General features: G+C 48.1%; 1 protein-coding gene across 4 annotated transcripts in view; it reads right to left on the bottom strand.

The window, feature by feature from the left end:
* POLE (DNA polymerase epsilon, catalytic subunit) overlaps positions 1–27,523 on the bottom strand; it is a 379,412-nt gene that overhangs the window by 313,086 nt on the left and 38,803 nt on the right. For all 4 annotated transcript variants that reach the window (XM_029570995.1, XM_029570997.1, XM_029570993.1 and 1 more), the window contains exons 6-7: positions 23,684–23,838; positions 11,299–11,437 (exon numbers count right to left, since the gene is read on the bottom strand). In XM_029570995.1, the coding sequence (XP_029426855.1) occupies positions 11,299–11,437; positions 23,684–23,838 (294 nt within the window). The remainder of the gene's footprint in view (positions 1–11,298; positions 11,438–23,683; positions 23,839–27,523) is intronic.

Here is a 27,523-nt window from a genome sequence, read left to right as displayed (position 1 = left end):
CAGTTTCTTCAGACTACAGGTTTTGAAACGACTGAGACCACTCTTATTTTTCCAAGACTTCAGGACAGTCCTCCAGGCTCTTCTGTTCGCCAAAATAGATTACTGCAGTGCCCTCTTTCTAGGCCTCCCTAAATCTACCACCAAACCACTGCAGATGATACAAAATGCGGCAGCGAGACTGCTGACCAACTCCAGCCGCGGTGAACACATCTCCCCCGTCCTCAGAAACCTACATTGGTTACCAGTAAATTTCAGAATCCTGTACAAATCTATTACCCTAATACACAAAACCATCCATCAGCAACTCCAACTCGACCTGGATATCCCTTTCAAACTCCACTCCTCTAACAGACCAACGAGAGATATCCACAAAGGCACTCTGAAATTTCCCCCTACTAAAGCCACTCGCCTCTCTACGACCAAAAACAGAGCTTTTTCAATTGCAGGCCCAGCTATCTGGAACAATATCCCAGCAAATCTCAGATTGGAACCCTGCCTCTTAACCTTCAGAAAAAGACTAAAGACGTGGCTCTTTCACCAAGCCTTCCCAGATCCACCGGATAATCACTAGTTTGAGCCTCACTTCTTACAAGGACTTTGACACGCTTCCTCCTGAACAATGGACACTGGCATTTCCTGGTTAAAGCATATGCTCTAACCCGTTAAATTATTTGTATCATGTTATATTTATTCTTCCTGCCTCTATCTTCCTTCCAGCTTGTCCTTAAGCCTCCAAGTTTTCCATACCTTGTTGATTGTAACTTTGACTTATTCCTTTTCCTTTGTTATCTATTATTTACCAGAACTGTTACCTCAGTTTTACCCTTTGTTAAAATGTAAACCGATCCGATATGGTTATCTACTATGAGGGTCGGTATAAAAAACTGCTAAATAAATAAATAAATAAATGACCGAGGCGCAGGGGCCCATCCACCGCTAGATTGATGAGATCCGCGAACCACGGCCTTCGCGGCCACTCGGGAGCGACGAGAATCACTGGCCCCCGGTGGAGCTCGATTTTCCTGAGAACTTTCCCCACCAGTGGCCACGGGGGAAACACATACAGAAGGACGTCCGCTGGCCAAGGTAGAGCCAGAGCATCCACGCCCTCTACGCCAAGCTCCCTCCAGCGGCTGAAGAACCGATTGGCCTTGGCATTGCGCAGAGTCTCCATGAGGTCGAGGTGAGGAGGACCCCACCTGTCCACTATCAGAGCCACGTCCGAGAGCTCCCACTCTCCTGGATCGAGCGTCTGCCGGCTGAGGAAGTCAGCCTGAACATTGTCTCTTCCGGCGATGTGAGAGGCCGCAAGGCACTGTAGGTGACGCTCCACCCAAGCGAGGAGACTGCTGGCTTCTAAGGCTACCAGGGGACTGCGAGTGCCCCCTTGGCAATTGATGTAGGCGACTGTGGTGGAGTTGTCGGACAGGACTCGTACCGCCTTGCCGCGGAACAGGGGAAGGAACTCCTGAAGAGCCAGGCAGACCGCCAAAGTTTCCAGTCGATTGATGTGCCAGCGCGACTGAGTCTGCGACCATGTCCCCTGGGTGGACTGAGAAAGGCAGACCGCACCCCAGCCCAACAGGCTGGCGTCCGTGGTCACTATCATCCACTGTGGAGCTTGGAGAGGCATCCCTTGCAGAAGATGAGGAAGAGACAGCCACCACTGTAATTCGTCAGCAGTAGAATCCAAGAATGGAAGGACTACGTGGAACTGCTCCGACACTGGCTGCCAACGGGACAGTAAAGCTTTCTGTAACGGACGCATATGAGCAAAAGCCCAGGGGACAAGGTCGATGGTAGAAGCCATGGATCCCAGGAATTGGAGATAATCCCAGGCTGTCGGGGAAGGTAGGGCAATCAAAGTCTGGACCTGATCGATCAGCTTGAGGGCTCGCGCCCGAGGTAAGAAAACCTTGCCTACTCGGGTGTTGAAGTGGGCTCCCAGAAATTCCAACTCCTGGGAGGGCTGAAGCTTGCTCTTGGAAAAGTTCACTATCCACCGAGAGGCAAGGAGCTCCAAGACGCGATCCACCGCCCGCCGGCAAGAGGTCTCCGACTTGGCCCTGATGAGCCCATCGTCCAGATAGGGATGGACAAGAATCCCCTCCCGGAGCAAGGCCACCGCTACTACTACCATGACCTTCGTGAAGGTGTGAGGAGCGGTCGCGAGACCGAAGGGGAGAGCTCAAAACTGGAAGTCCTGGTTGAGAATGTGGAATCGGAGATACTTCTGATAGTCGCGGTGAATGGGAATATGAAAATAAGCTTCTGCGAGATCGAGGGAAGCAAGGAACTCTCCGGGGCGGACCGCTGCAATGACCGCCCACAGGGTTTCCATGCGGAAGTGGGGGATCTTGAGAGCCCGACTGACCCTCTTGAGGTCCAATATTGGGCGGAAGGACCCTTCCTTTTTGGGCACGGTGAAGTAAATAGAATACTGGCCGGCGCCAATTTCCCTTTCCGGGACTGGGACCACCGCTCCCAGATCCAGAAGCTTGGAGAGAGTCTGGACCACCGCGTCCCTCTTGGCCCGGCTGCAAAGCGAGAAAAGAAAGAGATCTGGAAGTTCCCCGACGAGGTCGAAAGCGTACCCGTCTCTGATAATGTTGAGGACCCACTGATCCGACGTGATCTTGACCCATTCCTCGAAGAACAGGGAGAGGCTTCAGCCGAGGTAAGGAACCGAGGAATGGGTCGGCTGAACTTCATTGCGTAGCAGGTTTAGCGGTGGCACGCACGGGCTGGCCCTCGCGAAAGAGCCGTCTGCCACGAAAGGACTGCGACCAGGACTGCGCACGAGAAAACCCCCTCGCAGAACCGCCCCGCCCCCGAGGAGCGAAGCGACGCTGGCCCCTGAAGCGAGAGGCCGCAAAGGATCGGGAAGACTTAGGGCGGTCCTCTGGGAGCTTATGGACCTTGTTGTCAGCCAAGGAGTCCATAAGCTTCTCGAGATCCTCCCCAAAGAGCATCTTACCTTTGAAGGGCAGCGTGCCCAGCCGGGTCTTCGAGGACTGATCAGCCGACCATTGGCGTAGCCAAAGGAGCCTCCGGGCCGCCACTGCCTAAACCATCGCCTGGACACAGATCAGATCGTAGAGGGCGTCCGATACGTAAGCAGTTACTGCCTCCAGACGTTCGGCTTGTTCTGCCTCACCTGGCAGAAGCTCCCGGGCACAGAGTAACTATTGGACACACTGGAGGCCCGCTCGCATCATGAGACTGCTACAGCAAGACGCCCGGACCCTGAGGGCCAGAATGTCGAAGATGCGCTTCAGGTGAGCCTCCAGCTTACGATCTTGTGAATCCTTCAAGGCTGTGGAACCTTCCACCGGAATGGTGGTGTGCTTGGCCACTGCAGAAACATAAGAATCCACGGATGGATATCGCAACAGCTCCAAGCCCTCCTCCGGGAAGGGATAGAGCTTATCCATCGCACGCCCCACCCGAAGCGCACCCTCAGGAGCCTCCCATTCCCGCAGGATAAGGAGCTTAAGCATGGGGTGGAAGGAAAAGGCCGAGGCTGGAGCCCTCCCAGAACCGGGTTCATATCCTTAGGGAGCGAGGCCATGAGATTATCCACGGAGGGACTCTCCAGACCCAGCTCCTGCAAAACAAAAGGGAGGAGGGGCTCTAATTCCTCCTTACGAAAAAGACGGAGGGCTCTAGGGTCATCCCCCTCGAGGGGGGGGGCATCCGCTGAATCTGGTCCCTGGGGCTCCGCGGCCGGTCCAGTGGTCAACGGCGCTGAACGAGGGATTTTTGGCGGGGGGGGGGGGGGGGCTTTCGTCCAGCTCATGCAGGCTAGCTAGATAAGATTTGTGCATGAGGAGGACGAAATCCGCTGAAAAGGTACCCTGGATTTGGGGGGAGGGGGGCGAGGGAAGGTCAGGACCCCCCTCCTGGGCACCCACAGGGGCCAAATCAAAAAAATCTGGCCCCCCCCAGTCCCAGGGAGCACTGAAATCTGCCCAGATGAAAAATCCAAGATGGCGACCGTTCCCGGGCTCTGCCGACCCGGGAAAGGCCAAGCCATGCCGGAAGGAGTGGAGCCCGGGGCTAAATTTGCTTGTCCTGCCGAGGAGGGACTTCCCCACCCGGCAGGCAAGCAGTGCAGAGGCCCTGCCGCGAAAAACGCGAAGAGGGCAGTCCACAAGAAAGGCAGGCTGCCAGCCGGGACATAGCTAAGCCGCGGCTGAAGAAAAAAAAGCTGAAAAAAAAAAGCTTGATTGACAGCCTGCACAGCAGGAGAGAGCAGGCGGGAAACCTGCTGCCTGCTGGTTCTAGCCCTACTCTGACCAGAAAAAAATAAAAAAGCTGGTCAACTGCTGCAAATAAGTTAGAGGTAGGTGAGCACCTGCAACTTATTGAAAGTTTGAAACTTTTAAACTCCTTTTTTTTTTTTTTTACTGAGCGCAGCAGCGGGTTAAAAAACCCTCTCGGCAGCCAGAGGGGGAACGAAGCCCGGAGAGCGTCGATCCCCACACCTGGAAGCGTCCATGGACTCAGGACTATGCAGGGAACCCCCTCCTGCAAAAGGGGCAAAGCCCCCCTGAGCCGGGCAAGAGCTGGGAGACTGATGTCTCCCACACAAAACAGTAAAAACACTAAAAGGCGGCAAAATTTCCTTCATAGATTTTTTCCTTTGTTTCTAAAACTAGCAGGAATCAAAAGAACTACTTGCTTGAGCCGAAAAAGAAAGAAGAAGAGGCTGACTAGCCTACAGCAGAGAACCGAAGAGGAGATGCTGCACCTGCTGGAGACAAACGAATACTGAAGGGGTAAAGGATAGGCTCTGTCCTGATATAGGGCATCCTTCAAGTTTTAGTCTGTCTCCACCTGCTGGAAAGGAGGCTCAACCCACTGTCTGGACTGATCTGGGTATGTACAGGAACTTGCACTTGTCCACATTAAATTTCATCTGCCATTTGGATGCCCAATCTTCCAGTATTTGCAAGGACCTCCTGTAATGTATCACAATCTGCTTGTGATTTAACTACTCTGAATAATTTTGTATCATCCGCAAATTTGATAACCTCCCTCGTCGCATTCCTTTCAGATCATTTATAAATATACAAGCCGTTAAGCCCGTGCTACATTTTGTTTTCAGTCCATTTTCTAACACAGCACCCTTCTACACTTTTTCTCCCTCTCTCCCCCTTCCCCTCGTTCACTCCTCCCCTTTCCTCCACTCAGTCTTACTCACCCTCTGTCTCCCACTGCCTTCTTCCCCTCACTCTCACCTCCCTCCACTTCCCTCAGTCACTCCCACCTCTCTCCCTTCCCTCAGTCACTCCCCACCCTCTCTCAATCCCATCCCCTCCCCCTCAGCCCTCCTCCACTCCCTTTTTCTCTGCTCCACAACTTCTTACCCTTCCACTTACTCACATCCCTGTCTCTCACCTCTCCCTCATTCTCCCTCTCCCCTCACTCTTCCCCACCCCCCTCCCTCCCACACACTCACCCACTCCTCCCTCCCTCTCACTCAGTCCCTCCCTCCCCTCCCTCCCTCTCACTCAGTCCCTCCCCAGTCCCTCCCTCCCACTCAGTCCCTCCCCAGTCCCTCCCCCTCACTCAGTCCCTCCCTCCCTCCCTCTCTCTCCTCCCTCCCTACTGGCCGCCGCCGCTACCGCTACCGCCCGCTGCCACCCCCATGTTTTTTTTTCCTGACGCTAAGACAGACGTGCACATGCGCAGTAGAGCTGCTCTCTACTGCGCATTTGCGGCACGTCGGTCAACCTTCATTTATTAGGTTGATTTATATATATATATATTGAAAAGCACCAGTCCAAGTACAGATCCCTGAGACACTCCACTGTTTACCCTTTTCCACTGAGAAAATTGACCATTTAATCCTACTCTCTGTTTCCTGTCTTTTACCCAGTTTGCAATCTACGAAAGGACATCGCCTCCTATCCCATGACTTTTTAGTTTTCTTAGAAGCCTCTCATGAGGAACTTTGTCAAATGCCTTCTGAAAATCCAAATACACTATATCTACTGTTCACCTTTAGCCATGTTTATTAACCCCTTCAAAAAAATGAAGCAGATTTGTTAGGCAAGACATCCCTTGGGTAAATCCATGTTGGCTGTGTTCCATTAAATCATGTCTTTCTATATGCTCTATGATTTTGATCTTTAGAATAGTTTCCACTATTTTTCCTGGCACTGAAGTCAGGTTCACTGGTCTACAGTTTCCCAGATCGCCCCTGGAGCCCTTGGGGTTACATTGGCCACTCTCCAGTCTTGAGGTACAATGGATGTTAATGATAGGTTACAAATTTTAACTAATAGATGAGAAATTTCATTTTTGAGTTCCTTCAGAACCCTAGGATGCATACCATCTGGTCCAGGTGATTTGCTACTCTTTAGTTTGTCAATATGGCCTACTACATCTTCCAGGTTCACAGTGATTTGGTTCAGTTCATCTGGCTCATCACCCTTGAAAACCATCTCCGGAACTGGTATCTCCCCAAAATCCTTATTAGTAAACATGGAAGCAAAGAATTAATTTAATCTTTCTGCAATGGCCTTATCTTCCCTAAGAGCCCCTTTTACCCCTCGATCATCTAACGGTCCAACAGACTCCCTCACAGGTTTCTTACTTCGGATATATTTAAAAAAAATTTTTATTATGAGTTTTTGCCTCTAAGGCCAACTTCATTTCAAATTCTCTTTGCCTGTCTTATCAATGTTTTACACTTAACCTGACAATGCTTATGCTTTATCCTATTTTCTTCAGATGGATCCTTTTTCCAATTTTTGAAGGATTTTTTTGGACTTCACCTTTATCCATGCCGGTAAGTTTTGCCTTCCTTCCACCTTTCTTAATGCATGGACTGCGCATCTAGGATTGTATTTTTAATCCTTGTCCAAGCCTGTTGAACACTTAACCTTTGCAGCTGCACCTTTCAGTTTTTTTCTATTTTCCTCATTTTATCAAAGTTTCCCTTTTGAAAGTTTAGTGTTAGAGCTGCAGATTTACTTATTGTCTCCCTTCCAGTTATTCAAATTTGATCATGTTATGATCACTATTGCCAAGTGGCCCCACCACTCTCTTACCACCTCTCTCACCAAATCCTGCGTTCCTAAGAATTAAATTTAAAAATAGCTTCCTCTCTCGTTGGTTCCTGAACCAATTTATGACATCTAGGAACTTTATGTCTCTAGCATGTCCTGATGTTACGTTTACCCAGTCTATATTGGGGTAATTGAAATCTCCCATTATTATTGCACTACTAAGTTGGTTAGCTTCCCCGATTTCTCTTATTTCATCATGTGTCTGACCATTTTGACCAGGTGGACGGTAGTATACTCCTATCACTAAAGTCTTCCCCGACACACAAGGGATTTCTACCCATAAAGATTCAATTTTGTATTTAGTCTCATGCAGGATGTTTATCCTGTTGGACTCTATGCCATCCCGGACATAAAGCACCACACCTCCTCCCGGGTGCTCCTCTCTGTCATTGCCATATAATTTGTATCCAGGTATAGCACTATTCCATTGGTTATCCTCTTTCCACCATGTCTCTGAGATGCCAAGTAAGTCTATGTCATCATTCACTGCTATACATTCTAATTCTCCCATCTTACTTCTTAGACTTCTGGCATTAGCATACAAACATTTTCAAAGTTTGTTTTTTGTTTGTATTTTCATTCTGCTTTTTAATTGATAGGGATAAATTGGAATCTTTTAGCTCAGCTGAGCTTATAATTACAGGCACCTGGACTGCTTTTCTTATTATTGGAACTTCATTGTTAAGAACATAAGAACATGCCATTCTGGGTCAGACCAAGGGTCCATCAAGCCCAGCATCCTGCTTCCAACAGTGGCCAATCCAGGCCACAAGAACCTGGCAAGTACCCAAAAACTAAGTCTATTCCATGTTACCATTGCTAATGGCAGTGGCTATTCTCTAGGTGAACTTAATAGCAGGTAATGGACTTCTCCTCCAAGAACTTATCCAATCCTTTTTTAAACACAGCTATACTAACTGCACTAACCACATCCTCTGGCAAATTCCAGAGTTTAATTGTGCGTTGAGTGAAAAAGAACTTTCTCCGATTAGTTTTAAATGTGCCCCATGCTAACTTCATGGAGTGCCCCCTAGTCTTTCTACTATCCGAAAGTCTAATGCGTCAGTATCCTTTGAAGATACCTCCCTCCGAACCATGCGCTGCTGAGTGACTGTCTGCTTTCCCCTTTTTTCTAGTTTAAAAGCTGCTCTCTCTCCTTTTTAAAGGTTAGTGCCAGCAGTCTGGTTTCATCCTGGTTAAGGTGGAGCCCATCCCTTCGGAAAAGACTCCCCCCCCCCCTTCCCCAAAAGGTTCCCCAGTTCCTTACAAAACTGAATCCCTCTTCCCTGCACCATCGTCTCATCCACGCATTGAGATTCTGGAGCTCTGCCTGCCTCTGGGAACCTGCGCATGGAACAGGGAGCATTTCAGAGAATGCTACCCAGGAGGTTCTGGATTTCAGCTTTCTACATAAGAGCCTAAAGAGTTTGGCTTTAGATAGACACAAGCTTGTGAAAGAAAAAATTGGCAAGGAGTCTTAAAGATAAGGTAAGGGGAACAGGCACAGTGAGAGGGAAAATCTGGACTTAATTGGTTTTCCAATTTTTTTGTTTATCAACATTTTGGATATTTTTACAGAGTATTAACCAGTATTTTTACAAAACTGGAAGACAACTCAGGCACACTAGAACATATAAGTGTGCACTACTCCTAAATATTCATGGATTTTCCCTCTTGACACAAGCAAGTAGCTAGCAGCACACACACAGCCCAGATATTTAAATCTATTACCACATTAGCATTTACACAGATATTTTAATCACTTTACTTTCTCTCTACTAAGCATCACAGGTGCAGGCTTTGCTAGCACCAGCACTCACGACCTGCTTCCACCTCTAACACGTGAAGAATCGGAGGAGAGAAAGACATAAAAATGGCTGCCAAAGTGACCATTAACCCATTAAAAAAAAAAAAAAAGATGGTATTAGACCAAACCACGAAAATATTGCAGTTTCTTACCACAATAGGCAAGAAATCATAAGCTTATTGCACAGAGAGCAAGATTCTCATCACAGACTTTGGCCACCCAGAGCTTACAGAAGGTTGAATCAAGACTTTAAAAAAAAAACAAACACACACAAAATTGGCCCTCTCATACATTAGCCAAGATTTAGAGTTATTGTATACTCTGGCAAAACAGACAAAACAAAAATGCAATATGTCAGTCCTCACACATGAGGTGATCTCATCTGATTGAACCCGGCACAAAACTTTTATGTCCAAGTTTCTAAAATGTGACTGTGCCTGAGAATGCCCATGCATGCCAACATACCATATGGGGGCCCCTTCAGTCTTGTTACCTTAACATATATATCTGAACCAACTCCCAGGGGAGACGGGCGGGTTCTGTAAGGACTTGGAGAACACCTGTTACAGGTATGCAATTCTTTCTCCCAGGACAAGCAATGTGGCAGATCTCACAAGGTGGGAATCCCTAGCTACAGACTGCCTCGAACAAAAAAGAAGATAAACAATGCCACTGGGCACACCTGTAATTTTGATAACAAGCGAGTAGATGTGAATCGGTTATTTACACTTTCGAATAATAGAAGGACTAGGGGGCATTCCATGAAGTTAGCAAGTAGCACATTTAAGACTAATTGGAGAAAGTTCTTTTTCTCTCAACGCACAATAAAGCTCTGGAATTTGTTGCCAGAGGATGTGGTTAGTGCAGTTAGTGTAGCTGGGTTCAAAAAAGGTTTGGATAAGTTCTTGGGAGGAGAAATCCATTAACGGCTATTAATCAAGTTGACTTAGGGGCGGATTTTCAGAGCCCTGCTCGCGTAAATCCGCCCAAAACCGGGCGGATTTACGCGAGCAGGGTCCTGCGCGCCGGTAAGCCTATTTTACATAGGCCTACCGGTGCGCGCAGAGCCCCGGGACTCGCGTAAGTCCCGGGGTTTTCGGAGGGGGCGTGTCGGGGGGCGTGTCGGGGGCGGGCCCGAACCGCGCTGCATTTTCGGGGCGTGTCGGGAGCGTTCCGGGGGCGGGCCCGGGGGCGTGGCTACAGCCCAGGCCGGCCCGGGGGCATGGCCGCGCCCTCCGGACCCGCCCCCAGGTCGCGTCCCTGCGCGCAGGAGGCCCGCTGACGCGCGGGGATTTACGCCTCCCTCTGGGAGGCGTAAATCCCCCGACAAAGGTAAGGGAGGGGTTTAGACAGGGCCGGGCAGGTGGGTTAGGTAGGGGAAGGTGAGGGGAGGGCAAAGGAAAGTTCCCTCCGAGGCCGCTCCGATTTCGGAGCAGCCTTGGAGGGAATGGGGGTAGGCTGCACGGCTCGGCGCGCGCCGGCTATACAAAATCCATAGCCTTGCGCACGCCGATCCAGGTTTTAGTAGATACGCGCGGCTCCGAGCGTATCTACTAAAATCCAGCTTACTTTTGTTTGCGCCTGGAGCGCAAACAAAAGTAGGCTATTCACGCTCCTTTTAAAATCCGCCCCTTAGGGAATAGCCACTGCTATTAATTGCATTATTAGCATGGGATCTTCTTAGTGTTTGGGTAATTGCCAGGTTCTTGTGGCCTGGTTTGGCCTCTGTTGGAAACAGGATGTTGGGCTTGATGGACCCTTGGTCTGACCCAGCATGGCAATTTCTTATGTTCTTAAGCCTTTTCCCCCCATTGTATACTCCAATAATCAAGTCTCAAACATACATTTACACTGGCCATCAATAAACACTATTGCTAGTTTGAGAAACTTTATATCCCACCTGCCTCTAACAGGGAAATCTTGCCAGCATCCTAGAGGTAGAACCAGTCTGAGCCCAGCTCAGCAGAACCACCTGGGATGCTGCTTAGAATTTTCATTTAAGCTTTGATAGTATTTCTTTTTGAAAAAAAAATGAGTTTAACATTGCACTGAATTCTTGGTAAAGACAAGACAGTTTATTAAAATTTATGAATTGTCAAGCTGTACAAGACTTTTTATTCTAAATCTCCTATACACAATTACACACACACAGTCATCTCATCATAAGCCTTATTTTCCTTAGGAGAATAGACTAACACGGAGGTAAAATAAGAGAAATATGCAAAAATAAAGACTAATACCAAAGATTAAAAAATAGAAAACAACAGAAGTACTGCAGATGATCAAACTTAGCTTATGCTCTTTTGGAAAGGGATTGGATTCTCGTGCAATTCATCCTACTCAATGGTATTTACCTGGATATTTATTTAATTCACGCTAATACTGGTACAGAAGTTTGATCCTCTCACTCACCACATGAATCTTCAGGTCTATGGAAAGGCGCACATGGTACGGAACATCATATTCCCGCATGTCCATGATGTTATCCATCTGATCTGCAATCTTCTTAGAGGTGCCCTCATCACCTGCTATACTGCTGCCAGCCAGAGCACTGCAACAAGATGGGAACGTTAGAGACAAACCTTACCCAGCTTTACTGCCTTAGCTATCCAATCTAATATTTCAAGAACTCAATATGATGCTGGAAGGCTTCATGCAATAGTTTCATACAAATAAGTTTACCGTTAAACTAGCAAAAACAGCAGAAGAGAAGGGTTTTTCCTACACATTTCTGCAGCTTCACAATTAAGGCAAATGGTAATGCAAATGCAGCCACTGGGACCCTGAGGCAGAGACCCAGTCGTCTCTTCCCTGAACAGTATGGCATATACTCTACTACAGTGGTTCTCAACCTTTTTCCCAGCATGATACACCTGACAGACCATGCTCACATGTGTGACACACTGCTCATTACAATTCATGGCGGAAATAAAAAATAAATAAAGGCCCGGTATTATTTTATTGTTAAGAATGACACAAGGGAAAGATACATATTCTGTTTGAACAGAAATTGCATAAATAGTAAACAGCCCACACCAAAACAGCACCAATTTCCAGCACTTAAACAGTAACCACCTTACCTAAGAAAAGGCAACACTGAAAATTACACCAGGCCTTAAGCAGGCTCTATAGCAGTCTTAGCCAAGGCTGCTATAGAGCCAGCAGAAAACCTCACCTGAATCACATGTGCTGACCCTCACCTAACAAAGAATTAAGAGACCAAAACACATAACTAGAAGCATGCAGAAAAAACTGAATTGGAAACCGCAACAAGCCAGAGTCTTTGTATGCAGTGCAACAAAGGAAAAAAAACAAACATCACCAGTCCTAATAAAACAAATCAAGAAATATAAAATCAGTAGCATTAAAACTATACTAACAAAAAGAACAGATTTAAAAATAGCGGATGAATGGAATATCCAATAATTTAAAAAACTCATAAAAAATTTATAGATACCAATAAAATATTTCAAAATAGCAGACAGAAAGACCCAGTAATGAAAAATAGTAAGGATACAAAAACGTTTTTGCTCTGCAAACCTGGGAACATTTGATATCCAGATGCCCTGAGATGGTTTTGAATTAGCAGGAGTAGGGATGGTTTGCTTGCAACTTTCTCCTCTCTCACACTGGCTCTCAAATCGCTCACATATACACATGCCTTTTCTCTCTCTCTTATATAGGCTTTTAATCGCACATTTACACACATGCTGTCTGTCTTTTCAAGCTTACACATACAGGCTTTCAATTGCACACATACATGTCTCTCTCTCAGACAGACTCATTCACATGCTTACACACGTGCGCTCTCTCATTTACACACATGCTCTCAATCACATACATGCTCCCTCACCTAAACCAGCTCTCAATCACACACAGACATACATGGTCTCTCTTTTACTTATACACACAGGCTCTTAATCATACATACACAAAGGATCTCAATCACACACATACTCTTTCACATATACAGGCTCTCAGTCATCTCACACACACACACAGGATCTCAAACACACATGCTTGCTCATTCACTCACTCTCCCCCCTCCCCCGAACTAGCAGCAGCAGCAGCCTCCTCTCAACCCTAAAGACAGCAGTAACCTCCTTCATTTTCAGCTTTCTCCGTGAGGGGAGTCCCATCGGCCGTGAGGGTTGATGTTGTTCCTCGTTTTACTCCGAACCGCGCTGCACATTCTTCAGACCGCGCCTCTCCTTTTCTTCGGGCCGATGCTGAGCGCACTAGCATGGTCTCTTCTTCCTGCGCACGCACCTGCTGCTCACCACTTCCTCATCCGTGGTGCGGGAAGAAGAAAGCATGCCGGTGCCGTTGACTCCAGCTGTCCTGCCACGTTCCACCCGGGCTATCAGCATTTTAAGCCCGGGCGGAGGACCTATTTCGTTTGGGTAGGGGGAGCAGCTGGGTCAGTGGAGGACTAGGAAGTGTGGTGACACACTGATTTGTCACGACCCACCGGTTGAGAACCGCTGTTCTACTAGATCTGAAATCTAAGAAAACAACTAATTTTGATTCATCATCTAGCGATTCTTCGGGAGAGGAAGGGAACCATATATCTTTTTTAGAACAAGCCCTAAAGACCAGGTATGGGGTAAAGCGTCGGGGTGGAAGAGGGGGTTGTTTCAATGAAAACCGCAGCCCAGTACACTTACGAGATCGGAATCCGCAAAGATTGATAAGTCTGATTTAGTTATAAATTTGTCATCATATTCTTTAACTTCTGTAGAGAAACGGGTGTTAAATCGAGGGTTGTCGTTTGTACCTACTCCATATTATGATCCCTTTGAGATTAGTTTGGCTTTACAAACGTTTTTTCGCCTGATGCGTTTGAAAATATTTTTTCAAGGGAACAGTATGACTACTGATTAAAGTTCAGTTGTGAAAAAAAACCCTCTTTGTGGATGCCCCTGGGTCAGATTCACCCTCTTACGGTGGCTTTTGAGGAGGGTGTAGAAAGAGATTTACAAAGTAAGGAGGCAGAACAAAAATTTCCATTTTGGAATCTGACAAAGGAAGAGCATCAAGCTTTAGAAAATCTTAAACAGCAGAGGGATTTGGTGTTTAAGCCCGCTGATAAGGGGGAGGGGGGGTGCGATTGTGCTTTTAGATCGAAGTAAATATGAGCAGGAAGTTTGTCGACAGCTTACCGATGAGAGGTTTTATTGTAAACTATCTGAAGATCCTACCCTTTGGGAGTACGAATATCTACCCTGGTGACGGAAGCTTTAAGTGTTGGTTGGATTACTGTGAAGGAGGCAGCTTTTTTAGTTCAACACTGCCCACGTCTTCCTGTTTATGTACTCCCAAAAGGTACATAAATCTCTGATTTCACCACCTGGAAGACCGATCGTATCAGGCATTAGCTCAATTCTGGAGGGTTCCCACATTTTTTGGTGGAATTGGCTACCATTGCTTTGACCCAAAATTATTTTTTGTTTAAAAATGAGTTTTTTCAACAAACTCATGGGACGGCAATGGGTGACATATAGACATGCCCAGACCTGGCATGTCTATATGTCACAGCTTTTGAAGAGAAATGTGTACCCCTCGTTGATGTATAGATATGCCAGGCTGTGGTGCCATTATATTGATATTCTCATCTTTTGGTCTGGATCTTGGGAGCAATTTGAAGAATGTTTTGTTTACTTGAATCAGTGTGATGTGAATTTGAAGTTTACTTGTGATATCCAATTAAATTCTGTTTCCTTTTTGGATAAGAAAATTTGTAGAGAAAATGGGATTTTTAAAACTGAATTATACCATAAGGCCACAGATAGAAACAGTTTGTTACACTTTACTAGTTTTCACCCCAGACACATATGAGAAAATATTCCTCTAAGTCAATTTTAGAGTGAGAAGAATTTGTTCAGATGTGGCCATCTATAAAAAAACATGCTGGTGATCTACGGGAACATTTCAATGCAAGGGATTACCCTGCACGTATTGTGAGACAAAAAATTATTCTGCTGAAATATAAGACTCTTGATGGAAGTATAAAGTGACCATCATACGGTGTCTCTTTGTGCGATGGCTTATAGGTGAAGCCTTTAAGGCACAAGGACTGATTTAATCATCGGTCACTTATACTAAGTCCATATATTCTCCTGGTCTGACAAGGGATAATTTGTGAAACAACTGAAGTGAGACAAGCATACAGAAGAGCTAAGTATATAAATTGTGATTTGCTAATGACTTCAAGGAAGAAGACTGAATCCCTCTCTGCTATGTGTGTTACCTTTTTCCAGTAGAGTGGGGGATCTTATGCAAGTTCTGAAGCAACATTGGCATTTGATGAGTGGTTTATCTGGTTTGAAAGACCCACCAATGTTTTCTTTTCGTAGATCTAGAAATCTCAGAGATATGCTAGTACATTCAGATTTGATGCCGGGTGATATTTTGGATCAAGCTTTTGGTGGTCATAGCCCATGTAATAAACGTGGGGTAAGTAGGTTTTCATTGACAATCAAGGATTTTGTGTGTCAGGCTACAGGACGGAAATTTGTTTTGAGATCAGTGACCACCTGTCAACCGGCATCAGTGGTTTATGCCATAAAATGTCCATGTGGTTTATTTTATGTAGGAAAGACAACCAGAAAGGTGAAAACAAGGATAATGGAACATTGCAGCCAGATTCAAAATAATGTTGAGACACCCCTTTGGTGGCCCCATTGGCATGAGCAAGAACACTTGATTGAGGACCTGATGTTTTTTGTACTCCAAACTGTTACAAGTAGAAGGGGTGGGGATGTGAACAAAATGTTACGTGCAGAACAAAGATGGAATTTTTCTTTAAAAACGTTAATACCCATGGGTTTGAATAATCGGGTGGATTGGGCAGCTTGTCTCTGAATTGTAGCCTTTTTTGATGGGCTGTAGCTTTATTTATAAGGTATAGTGAAGAGCCTTTAAAGAACTTTGTTTTTTGAGAAACAGCTGAGAGAATGTGAGAACGTTGAGGAAATGAGTTGGGTTTTTTTTTTGATTAGCTGTAGCTTGATTTTATAAAGTGTAATGGAGAGCCCTTTAAATGACTCTGCCTTTTAGAAACAGCTGAGTGAACTTAAGAACGTTCAGAAAATGGAGCTTTTTGATTGGCTGTGGCCTGATTTATAAGATGCAATAGGGAGCCCTTTAAACAATTCTTCCTCTTAGAAACAGCTGTGAGACGGGATGTAGGAACGCTCAGAAGTTGGGAGTGTCTTTGTGCTCATTTTGGTGGTAGGTTTCCCTGAATTGTGTTCTTTTTGGATAGGAGTTAAAATTAACTTTTAAGAATTGGCTGTAATGTTACTTGTGGTCTTTTAGAAAGGAAGTAAGAAACGAAAGTAAAATTGTGGGGTGGACCCGTTGAAAGATTGGGAGTACAGCACTTTGGCGGTAAGTTTTTTCAGTCTTGTTTTCAGTACTTTACAGTTTGTTGTGAGGACGGGTGGAATTGAACGCTGAAGAAGTAGGGGCATCTCTGTGTTTTCTTGTGATTGTTTTCTAGAAAACAAAGGTGAAATTGTGGAGAACTTTTGCTTATCCTCGGAGTGGAAGAATTAAGAGGAATTTAAGAGAGAGGTTTGTATAGCAGTGATAGAATATTTGATTTTTTTTTTTAATTAAAAGAGTAATCTGATAAATGTTGTAAAATTATGATTAATAATTGTTACTGCAATATTACTTTTATAGAAAGGATACATTTGGATGAATTGTTGGAGAAGATTGTTGAAGATTGGTGTTAGTAATGATTCACATTATGCCCCCCTGAAGAAGCCTATTGAGTGGCGAAACATGTTGGGAGTATAAAGGGAGTATAAAAAGAAGCATCAATTTGTGGGGAAATTGTGTTATAAAAAAAGGGAGTGCAAAATAGTCAGATTTTTTTTAAGTAGTATGGATGTGTGTATGAATGGTAGTTTTTAATGATTGTGTTTTTTGAAAATTTGATATTCACTTGATGTATCCGATGAATGTTTAGATTACTTACCTGGTAATCTTCTTTTCCTTAGTGTAGACAGATGGACTCAGTACGAATGGGATAGTATCCGCGTGCTAGCAGTTGGAGACGGATCTGACGTCAGTATGGGGGCGTATATAGCCCCACAGGAAGCACAGCGACTCAGTAATCTTCCTTGCAAAAGCTGTTATGGATGTGTGTACTGACGCTCAGTGAAAAGTGAAAACAGGATTCCCCTGACCGATTGACAGTGGCTGGAGACCGCCAGCATTCCCAACCGGAAAGCGTTGACACTTGGTAAAGTGCACGCTCTCATGTAAACAAAGGCATGGCTTACCTGGAACCGGTGAAACGCATGCACACAGGCAGCGGGGTGGGATGCTGAGTCCATCTGTCTACACTAAGGAAAAGAAGATTACCAGGTAAGTAATCTAAACATTTCCTGGCGTGTAGCCAGATGGACTCAGTACGAATGGGATGTACAAAAGCTTTACCTCCCACCTGGGCGGGAGGCTGCCTGAGGACCATGCAAAACCGCCCTCGCAAAAGCTGAGTCCTCCCTGGCCTGGACGTCCAGACGGTAGAACCTGGAAAAGGTATGAAGGGAGGACCACGTCGCTGCTTTACAGATGTCTGCTGGAGACAGCATCCTTGATTCAGCCCAAGATGCCGCTTGGGCTCTGGTAGAATGAGCCTTGACCTGTAGAGGCGGAGCCTTCCCAGCCTCCACGTAGGCGGCTCGAACGACTTCTTTAATCCAGCGGGCGATGGTGGGCCGCGAGGCCGCTTCACCTTGCTTCTTCCCACTGTACAGGACGAACAGATGGTCCGTCTTTCGTAGGTCTTGTGTAAGTGCCAGATACCTGGGCAGCATTCTGCCGATGTTGAGATGGCGTAATAAACGACTTTCTTCAGATTTCTGCAAACCCGCCGTGGTAGGCAAGGATATGGTTTGATTAAGATGAAACTGTGAAACCACCTTAGGCAAAAAAGAGGGAACCGTACGAAGGTGGATAGCCTCTGGAGTGATCTTAAGAAAGGGATCACGGCAGGACAGTGCCTGTAATTCGGAGATGCGGCGTGCTGAACACACCGCCAGCAAGAATACCATCTTCAAGGTTAGAGATCGAAGAGACAGGCCCCGAAGGGGCCTGAAGGTGGATCCCGCGAGGAAATCCAAAACAAGGTTGAGGTTCCACAAAGGCACAGGCCACTTCAGTGGCGGACGAATATGCTTGACTCCCTGCAGGAATCGAGAAACATCCTGGTGCCTAGCGATGGTCTTGCCATCCCTCCTGGGACCATAGCAAGACAACGCAGTCACCTGAACCTTGATGGAGCTGAGGGACAGACCCTTCTGAAGCCCATCCTGCAGGAAATCCAACACAATAGGGATTGTGGTTGCATGTGGATTGGTGGCATGAGTGTCGCACCATGCTTCAAATACCCTCCAGATCCGGATGTATGTGAGGGATGTGGAAAACTTGCGAGCCCGGAGGAGGGTATCAATCACGGGCTCCGAGTAACCCTTCTTCTTCAATCGAGCCCTCTCAAGGGCCATACCGTAAAAGAGAATTGAGCCGGATCCTCGTGAAGAATGAGACCTTGATGTAGAAGGTCCCGGAGAGGAGGCAGGGGAAGGGGCTCCCCTGCCAGTAGCCTTCTCATGTCCGCGTACCAGGGTCTTCGTGGCCAGTCTGGTGCCACCAGAAGAACTAGGCCCCGGTGTCTCTGAATCTTGCAGACGACAGCGCCCAGCAGAGGCCACGGAGGAAAGGCATACAGTAGAGTCCCTGGGGGCCATGGCTGGACCAGGGCATCGATGCCGGACGAGAACGGGTCGCGCCTGCGGCTGAAGTATCCGGGCACTTGAGCATTGGATTTGTCCGCCAGTAAATCCATGGCCGGAATCCCCCAATGATCGACAATCATCTGGAAAGCTGTGGGGGACAGCTGCCACTCTCCTGGATTCAGGCTTTCTCTGCTGAGGAAGTCTGCTGTGGTATTGTCCTTCCCGGCAATGTGGACGGCGGAGATGTCTTGCAGATTCGCCTCTGCCCACACCATCAGCAGGGCGATCTCCAGAGATACTTGTCGGCTTCTGGTTCCACCCTGCCGGTTGATGTAGGCCACTGTGGTGGCGTTGTCGGACATCACTCTGACCGCTCTGTGCCGTAGTCTGTGAGCGAATCGAAGGCATGCCAAGCGGACAGCCCAGGCCTCCAGGCGATTGATGTTCACGTTGACGCCTCTCTGTTCCATCGCCCTTGCGCGGTGAGCTCTTCGCAATGTGCTCCCCAGCCGCTCAGGCTGGCATCCGTGGTGAGTAAGGTCCACGTGGGCGAGGACATCTTTGACCCCCTGCTCAGGTGGTTGGACTGCAACCACCACCGCAGCTGGGTCCGAACCCTGGCCGGTAGAGGAAGGTGCGTGGAATAGTCCCGTCGACGGGGGCTCCAGCGGGAGAGCAGGGAATGCTGTAGAGGTCTCATATGGGCCCGCGCCCAGGGCACCACTTCCAGGGTGGATGCCATGAGACCCAGGACCTGCATGTAATCCCAAGCCATGGGCCGACTGGCTCCCATCAGATACTGGAGACGATGTCGAAGCTTCAACTGTCTCTTGGTCGTAAGACTGACAGTGTTCGCCCGGGTGTCGAACTGTACTCCCAGATACTCTATGGACTGGGAAGGCTGTAGACAGCTCTTGCTGAGGTTGATCACCCAGCCCAAGCTTTCCAGAAGGGCGATCACTCTGTCGGTAGTCCGCAAACTCTCCTCTCGTGACTTCGCCCTGATCAGCCAGTCGTCGAGGTAGGGATGGACTAGAATCCCTTCCCGTCTGAGTGCAGCCGCTACCACTACCACCACCTTGGTGAATGTCCGTGGCGACGTTGCCAACCCGAAGGGCAGAGCCCGAAACTGGAAGTGGCTGCCTAGGACCTTGAAGCGTAGGTAGCGCTGCTGATCCGGATGGATGGGGATATGCAGGTATGCCTCTGACAGGTCCACTGCCGTGAGGAATTCCCCTGGTTGGACTGCGGCCTTGACGGAGCGCAGAGTTTCCATGCGAAACCGCGGGACGCGTAAGAGTTGATTGACGGACTTGAGGTCCAGGACAGGCCGAAAGGTACCCCCTTTCTTGGGTACTATGAAATAGATGGAATAATGACCAGAATTCACTTCCCAGGCAGGTACTGGGATGATGGCTTTCAAGGACAGGAGCCTCGCCAGCATAGCTTCCAATGCCGCCTTCTTGTGCGTGGGACAGGACGATTCCACAAACTTGTCCGGGGGGAGACTATGAAAATCCAGGTAATATCCCTCCCGGATCACAGCGAGGACCCACTGGTCCGACGTAATCTCGACCCACCTGGGGTAGAAGAGGGCTAACCTGCCCCCTATGGCTACGTCCCCCAGATGAGTCGGCGTATCCTCATTGGGAGGCGCGGCCGGGACCCGAGCCCGGGCCTGCTCCCCTCCGACGCTGCTTGGCCCGAAAGGACTGATTCCTGGCCGGAGGACGTGGCGCCTGGTAGCGACCCCTGTAAGGAACAAAGCGCTGTGAACCCCTGCCCCTGGAGGGCCTTGGAAAGGCGCGCTGGCCCCTTCGGAACCGATCTTCCGGCAATCTGGGCACTGGAGAGGTGCCCCATGCACTGGCCAGTTTGTCAAGGTCGCTACCAAAGAGAAAGGAGCCTTTAAAGGGCAATCTAGTGAGGCGTGTTTTGGAAGGCGCATCCGCCGACCATTTGCGGATCCAGAGCTGCCTCCTGGCGGCCACGGAGGATGAAATCCCTTTAGCTGTTGTGCGGACCAAGTCTGATGCCGCATCCGTAAGAAAGGAAAGAGCGGGTTGCATGTCCGCCGCCGGAGCGTTGTTCCGAACCTGTGACAAACAGGCACGTGTCACCACCGTGCAGCAGGTGGCGATCCGCAAAGATAAAGCTGCCACCTCAAAGGTCTGTCGCAGAATGGCGTCCAGTCGCCGGTCATGAGGCTCCCTGAGGGCTGTCCCCCCTTCCACGGGAATGGTAGTGCGTTTGACCACAGCGCTAATCAAGGCGTCCACCTGAGGGCACGCCAGCAGCTCCTGTATAGCCGGTGCTAATGGGTACATGCCCCTCAGCGCCCGACCCCCTTTAAAGGCAGCCGCTGGTGCCGCCCATTCTAAGTCGATCAGTTGTTGAGCCGCATGTAAGAAAGGAAAATGGCGGGCTGTAGGACGAAGACCTTCCAGCAGGGGGTTCTGCGCCGGGGGCACCGAAGCACTGGGACCTGTAATATCCAATTCCGCCAGGCACCGAGACACCAGGTCGGAGAGATCCTCCTTAGGGAAGAACCGCCTCATGGTTCTATATAGCTCAGTCCCTGGAGGAAGGTCCCCCTCGTCCGGGAGCTCGGATTCGTCCGGTGAGACCTCCTGGTCTGAGTGATCCGGACTGTCCAGCGGCGGGAAATCCTGCCCGCGATACGGGCGTGAAGGCCCAGGAACCGGATCTGCAGGAACCCCCACCGCAGCAGCAGGCGCAGCAGGCACCGCAGGCGCAGCCACCGCAGGAATGACAGGAACGGCCGGAACCGCCGGGCCAGGCTGGGCAGCCGTTTGCATCTGTACAAAAGCATGAATTCCCTTAAAAAGAGATCCACCCAGGAAATCGAAGCAGCCTCTAATCGCCAGGGTACAAGCTCCCCCGGGATTCCGGATTGGTCGAGACTGCCCCCTAACTCTGGGGTAGCCCCCAGGGAACTGTCCACAAACCGTGGCTGGTCCAGACCCGAGGGTCGCACGGCCTCCTCACATTGGACACAAAGCGAGTCTGGGTCATCACTGCGCATGGCCCGAAGCTGGCATGCAGAGCAGAGGCCAAGGGCTGCAATGCCCGAGGTAGGGGGCGCCGGCGCCGCAGACTCCGCTGCGTCCCGCTCCATCGAGCGAGAGGCGTTCAATAAGAAAAAGCGGCAGCAAGCGGCGCTGAATACAACAGGCGCTCGATAAGCCTAAGCGGCAGCAAAAGGCACTTAATACAACAGGCGTACAATAAGCGTATGCGGCAGCAAGCGGCGCTTAATACAACAGGCGCGCAATAATAACATGTGGTTAGCGCTAGACGCACAGTTTGCGGGCAATAGGCTCCCAGTCATAGGCGGGCAGCCAAACACGCTTAATATGCATTCAATAGGTAGTCAGCAAGAGGCGGCCAGCAATATACGCTCAATATACATTCAATAGGTTAGGCGGGCAGCAGTATACGCTCAATATGCATTCAATAGGTTAGGCGGGCAGCAGTATACGCTCAATATGCATTCAATAGGCTGTCAGCAATAAGCGGCCAGCAATATACGCTCAAATATACATTCAATAGGTTAGGCGGGCAGCAGTATACGCTCAATATGCATTCAATAGGCTGTCAGCAATAAGCGGCCAGCAATATACGCTCAATATACATTCAATAGGTTAGGCGGGCAGCAGTATACGCTCAATATGCATTCAATAGGCTGCCAGCAATAGGCGGCCAGCAATATACGCTCAATATGCATTCAATAGGCTGTCAGCAATAAGCGGCCAGCAATATATGCTCAATATACATTCAATAGGTCGTCAGCAATAGGCGGGCAGCAGTATACGCTCAATATGCAGTGAATAGGCGGTCAGCAACAAGCGGTCAGCAGTATAGAGTCAATATGCAGGCAATAGGTTGTCAGCAATAGGCGGCCAGCAAGATACGCTCAATATGCATTCAATAGGCTTTCAGCACTAGGCGGCTAGCGTTATACGCACAGTGACATGCAACAGGCACACAAAAAGCCGGAAACTCAAAAGAAGGAGGAAAAGCCGCGCCTATTACGGGCGCAGAGTACCTGAACCAGGCCCAAGATGGCGTCCTCCATGGCGTGCCACGCCGCCGATCCTCTGTGCTTCGGAGACCCGTAGGAAGAGCGGTGCAGCTTACCAGCGTCGGCGCTTCTCGGCTGGAACACAAGCAGTCTCCGGCTGCGGGGGAAGGGAACACCTCGCCACCGCGATTGAGGATATGCACCCGCTACCTCATCCACGCCGGGACCGAGGGCCTCGTAGGCTACACCCGAACGTCGTCCGGGGGCTGCGTCACTGCCGCGGCTCGGCAGGACCGAGGACTTTCCCACCGGGGGAGCATGGCAATCACCCCGGGAGCTCACTGGGGGATGAACCCGAGGGTATCTACCGCAGGAGCGCGGGGCTCTAAGCCTGAATAGGCAATAAACAACAAAGTAGAATCTGAAATGAGAAGAAAGAGAAAAAAATCAAAGTAGTCTTGGAAAGCACGCTCAACTAGCGTGCAGGCACTCCAAACTGCTTTGGAGACGGAAATTACTGAATAGCTACGCTTCCTGTGGGGATATATACGCCCCCGTACTGACGTCAGATCAGTCTCCAACTGCTAGCACGCGGATACTATCCCATTCGTACTGAGTCCATCTGGCTACACGCCAGGAAAGAATAAATATTGTAAAATGTATTGAAGTGTTTAGATAAAATATTTGTATACAATAAAAAATTTCTAATCAATGTCACTAATTATGATATTATGTATGAAAATGTGATATTTTTATAATTGCCAATTGTTTTGAATCTACTAGATCTGAGGCCTACAATTGTGGCGAGAAGCATATTATGCAATGCCTTTAAGTCTGCCCATTGCTTGAGGATGATCCCTACATAGCACAGGATCTTGCTGAAGCCAACTCAACATTTGAAATGTGCTTGCCGGTGGGGGGGGGGGGGAGACTTTGGGGATGGAAATGAGAAGCAAGAGCATGACAATGAAGGTATAATCACAGGGACTCTGACGTGCATTACCTTGACAGCATGGCAGTGTAGGTGTCATTAGCATGATCACGTTCCTTGTTTTTCCTCACTGTAGGAGAAATTTCTTTTCTCACTTTCACTAGATCATCCACTGTGTGAAAGGCTAAACGGATGTAATTCCTCTTGAGACCTACAAGATGGTTTGGCTGCCGAGATGAAAAATCCAAGTTAACAAAATAATCAAAACATGCATATGTATGGATTTTGTAGATTTCTAAACTTTTCACTTTCATCTTTAACACAAGTGTTATGGTTCTTTGAAAATAAGAATGCTTAAAGCCACTGGCTATAGAGAAAAGGTTTTGGTTTTTTTTTTATATGCTATAAAATATAAATTTTAGACATTAAATAATCTGGTACCTTATGGAGAGGCAGAGTGCCATGCAAGACACCAACACAAACTCCTTCTCAAATGATTTTACTGATAACAAAGCATTATATAGAATTTAATTTGTATATTTCCAACCCCTAAACTAAGTTACATAATTGTCAAAATTTCTATGATTGGCTGTTATAAACAAATAATCTTAATGGCTGTTTGGTAATTTGCTTTCATTCTCCAAGTTAATTAATCCTCTTCTCATATGTAAACGTTTTCTTGGAATTTGCCAGCATTAGCAACCTTGAGATTATTCTAAGAATATTTTCTATAATCTCAGATAGAATCTCAATTAACCTCATCCTTGTTTTAGATATGTTTCTATAATCTTAAATGGAATGTAAAGTAACCTCATATCATTTCAAAATGTTCTACAGTCTCGTAGCTTAGCATCTTTATCTAGCTTATAGCGCCTATACAAATAACTGCAACACAATTGACATATTGCAATGTTATACTTCTAAGCAATTATAAAGACTGCTTATGAAAAATCTAAACTTAGGAGAAGGGGAGTAATAACTTCTTTTGTGACATATCAAAAGTGTTTCACTGAGACTAAGGGCCTATGAGCACCCACATCACAAGGAAGGAAAGATATCAATGTCCCTTTGGTAAAGCTTTGTATATCTTGGGATGGCTAATGATCGGGTTCTGGTGAACGTCAAAGCCGATGCCAGGACCATGGTTGGTCTTCACGTGAAATCTGAAACTGATCAATCCACTTTAAGATGAAATTATTTCTTACCTGATAAATTCCTTTCCTCTATGACAGGCAGAACAGTCCACACAACTGGGTTTTTCCTGTTCATACCCAGATCAGTAGAGACACATGTGTTCTGCATCCCTATCAGCAGATGGAGGCAGAGAACAAAAACTTCAAGGCACTGCTACCTGTGTCCAGCAGATGGTAGAGGTGCAAACCTGCAGTCTGAATAAAAAAAGTTTAGTGAGACGAGAAAAATTTGGATTTGGAGCTCCCTGAGGTGTTAAGCTCCTTCATGGACCATCCCTCAGGTGGAGCCAGGCAACCAAGGAATCGGCAGCCTCTGGCTGGTTTAGCCCATTGGTGTCCGGAGGTCCTGATAGCCAGGGGAGTAGCTCCCTTGCGGTCATCTTAAGTCTCCGCCTGCGGCCTGTTGATTCCTGAAAGGAAATGCCCTTGCTTGTTTTTTCTTTTGGATTAAGTTTTGTTATAAATAAATAAATACAAACAACTTTTTTTTTTTTTTTTTAGTTAGTGCAGAACTTCAGTCTGGCTTGATGGGCAGGGCACTGTCGACTGCGGTGCGGTCGGTGCCAGCAGGATCGAGAAAGAGAGTGCCTTGAGCTGTTCTTCCTTTGCTCCAGGAGTCCCAGGGCACTGAAGATTGTTTTCCCACGTGCGGTCAGGCTCATTCATAGCACCGCACACTGGTCACAAGTGCGGCCTAGGTTTCCCGCTCACCGCTTCTGCAGTTTGCGATGGCACGGCACTGTGCGCACAGCAGGTAACTGCGTATGTGGTCTGTCTGGCCCGTTAGCGGGGCTTGGCAGTCCTCCTCTGTTGCGGCCGCATGTTCAATGGCGCCCAAACCGCTTGTCGCTGCCTGCAGGGCATGTGGTCAGCACACCTTGTGATTCAGCTATTCCTCAGGAGCAGAGGGGATTTCAACAGGGGCAGTCATAGGGAAAAGGGTGCCATGGTTGTCTGGACCAGCAGCGGCAGGCACAGAAGGCTCCCAGAACACTGAGGGGCCTGTGAGGGCTCACAGGCGGGGGGGGGGGGGGGGGGGGGGGGGGGGGGGCCACAGATCCCAGGGAGTCTGGGGACTCCCACCTCCTTTCGCAGGGTGGGGCAGTGACCTGTGGATAGTCAGGAGGGGGGAGCGGAGTGGAATGAGAGCCTGCTGGATCAAGGGCCTGAAGATCAGGAAGATTTTTCTCCGAAGCTTGTGCTCCTCATGTATAAGGCCTTCTTGGTGAGAAAGGGCATGGGGGGAAAACATTCCCAGAAAAAGCAGCTGCGTTGCATTTCCTAAAAGCCTAAGGGGACGGCTGGTGGTTTCAGAGATCTGTTGTGCCGGCTCAGTCTGTGCCGCGCAGGTGTAGAAGCTGATCCTGATGAGTTGGGAGATTCTGAGGATTTCTGGAGATTCTGAGTATTTCTGGAAGGATTCACCCTCTCCGGAGACAGAAGTGGCTGCGAATGCTGATCCGGATGCTCAAAAGGATAATCCAGATCTAGATGGTTTTACGGTCTGAGGGAGATTATCTTCCAGTGGTCCGTTTGTTTAAAAAAAGGAGAAGCTGCGCCTCCTTATTCCCCGGGTTTTCGAGGAACTCTGGGTTAAGGTGGTTCAGGAGGAGTCCGATAATGAGGGCATGAATCCGGTCCTGAAGGATTGCAGGGTCCACCTAGTGCCTTTCCTTTGCTGAAGATTCGGAACTTGGTGAACAGAGAATGGGATTTTCCAGAAACAGACCTAAAGGTCGGTGGGGCGATGGCGAAGCTTTACCCTCTCATGGAGGATTCTTTGGAGCTCCTGACAGCTCCTAAGGTGGATGCGTCTGTTTCAGCGGTTACCACAAAGGCAACCATTCCGGTGGTCGGTTTCGTGATGCTTAAGTATGCGGAGCACAACAAGTTGGAGATTGAACTGACGCGGATATTTGAGGTTCCGCTTTGAGTTTTTGGACTGCAATTTGTGGCAGTATGATGCAGAGGGTATGTTTGTGTTGGGTTCAGAAAGCTCAGGAGCAGACTGTGTCTGGGGATGCCAGTAGTCTATATTTGGCACACCTGGAGGCTACTGTAGTCTAGTCTATGTCACAGGTGCCCTGTATGACTTGGTTCAAACTTTGGCCAGGAGCACAGTCTCAGCGGTGTCGGCCCGCAGACTTTTGTGGTTGTGCAACTGGTCAAAGGACATGTAGTCCAAGGTCCAGTTGTGTAATTTTTCTTTCAAGGGAAAACTGTTTGGGGAAGATTTGGACCAGTTGATGAGGACCCTGGGTAATCCAAAGGGAACAAATTCCATGAGGATAAGAGAAGCAACAAGAAGTTTTTTGGTTTTTTTTTTTTTTGGCACGATCCCATTTTCGGGACTCCCATCGGTTTCATTTGAACAAGAATTCCATGGGTTCAGGGACTAAACTGTCAGGTGGACAAGAGCAGTCCTTTCAAGGTGCCCGAAGGTCTTCCAGAGAGGTCACTGGTCAGGGGGCCGGTGGAGAAAAGTCATCTCAATGAAGCCAGGATCTCCCATTCCTCCATAGAAGCGGTAGGGGGGAGACTGTCTGGCTTTTATGAGGAGTGGGTCAAGATTACCTCAGACCTTTAGCCTCTCAAAAAAGATATAATTGCGATGGAGAAGGTACAGAGAAGGGCTACCAAAATGATAAGGGGAATGGAACAACTCCCCTATGAGGAAAGACTAAAGAGGTTAGGACTTTTCAGCTTGGAGAAGAGACGA

This window comes from Rhinatrema bivittatum, chromosome 11 (genome assembly GCF_901001135.1).
Source record: "Rhinatrema bivittatum chromosome 11, aRhiBiv1.1, whole genome shotgun sequence".
NCBI classification, from domain to species: Eukaryota; Metazoa; Chordata; class Amphibia; order Gymnophiona; family Rhinatrematidae; genus Rhinatrema; species Rhinatrema bivittatum.
Note: the sequence above shows the minus strand (reverse complement) of the source record. Positions and strands in the feature narration are given on the sequence as shown.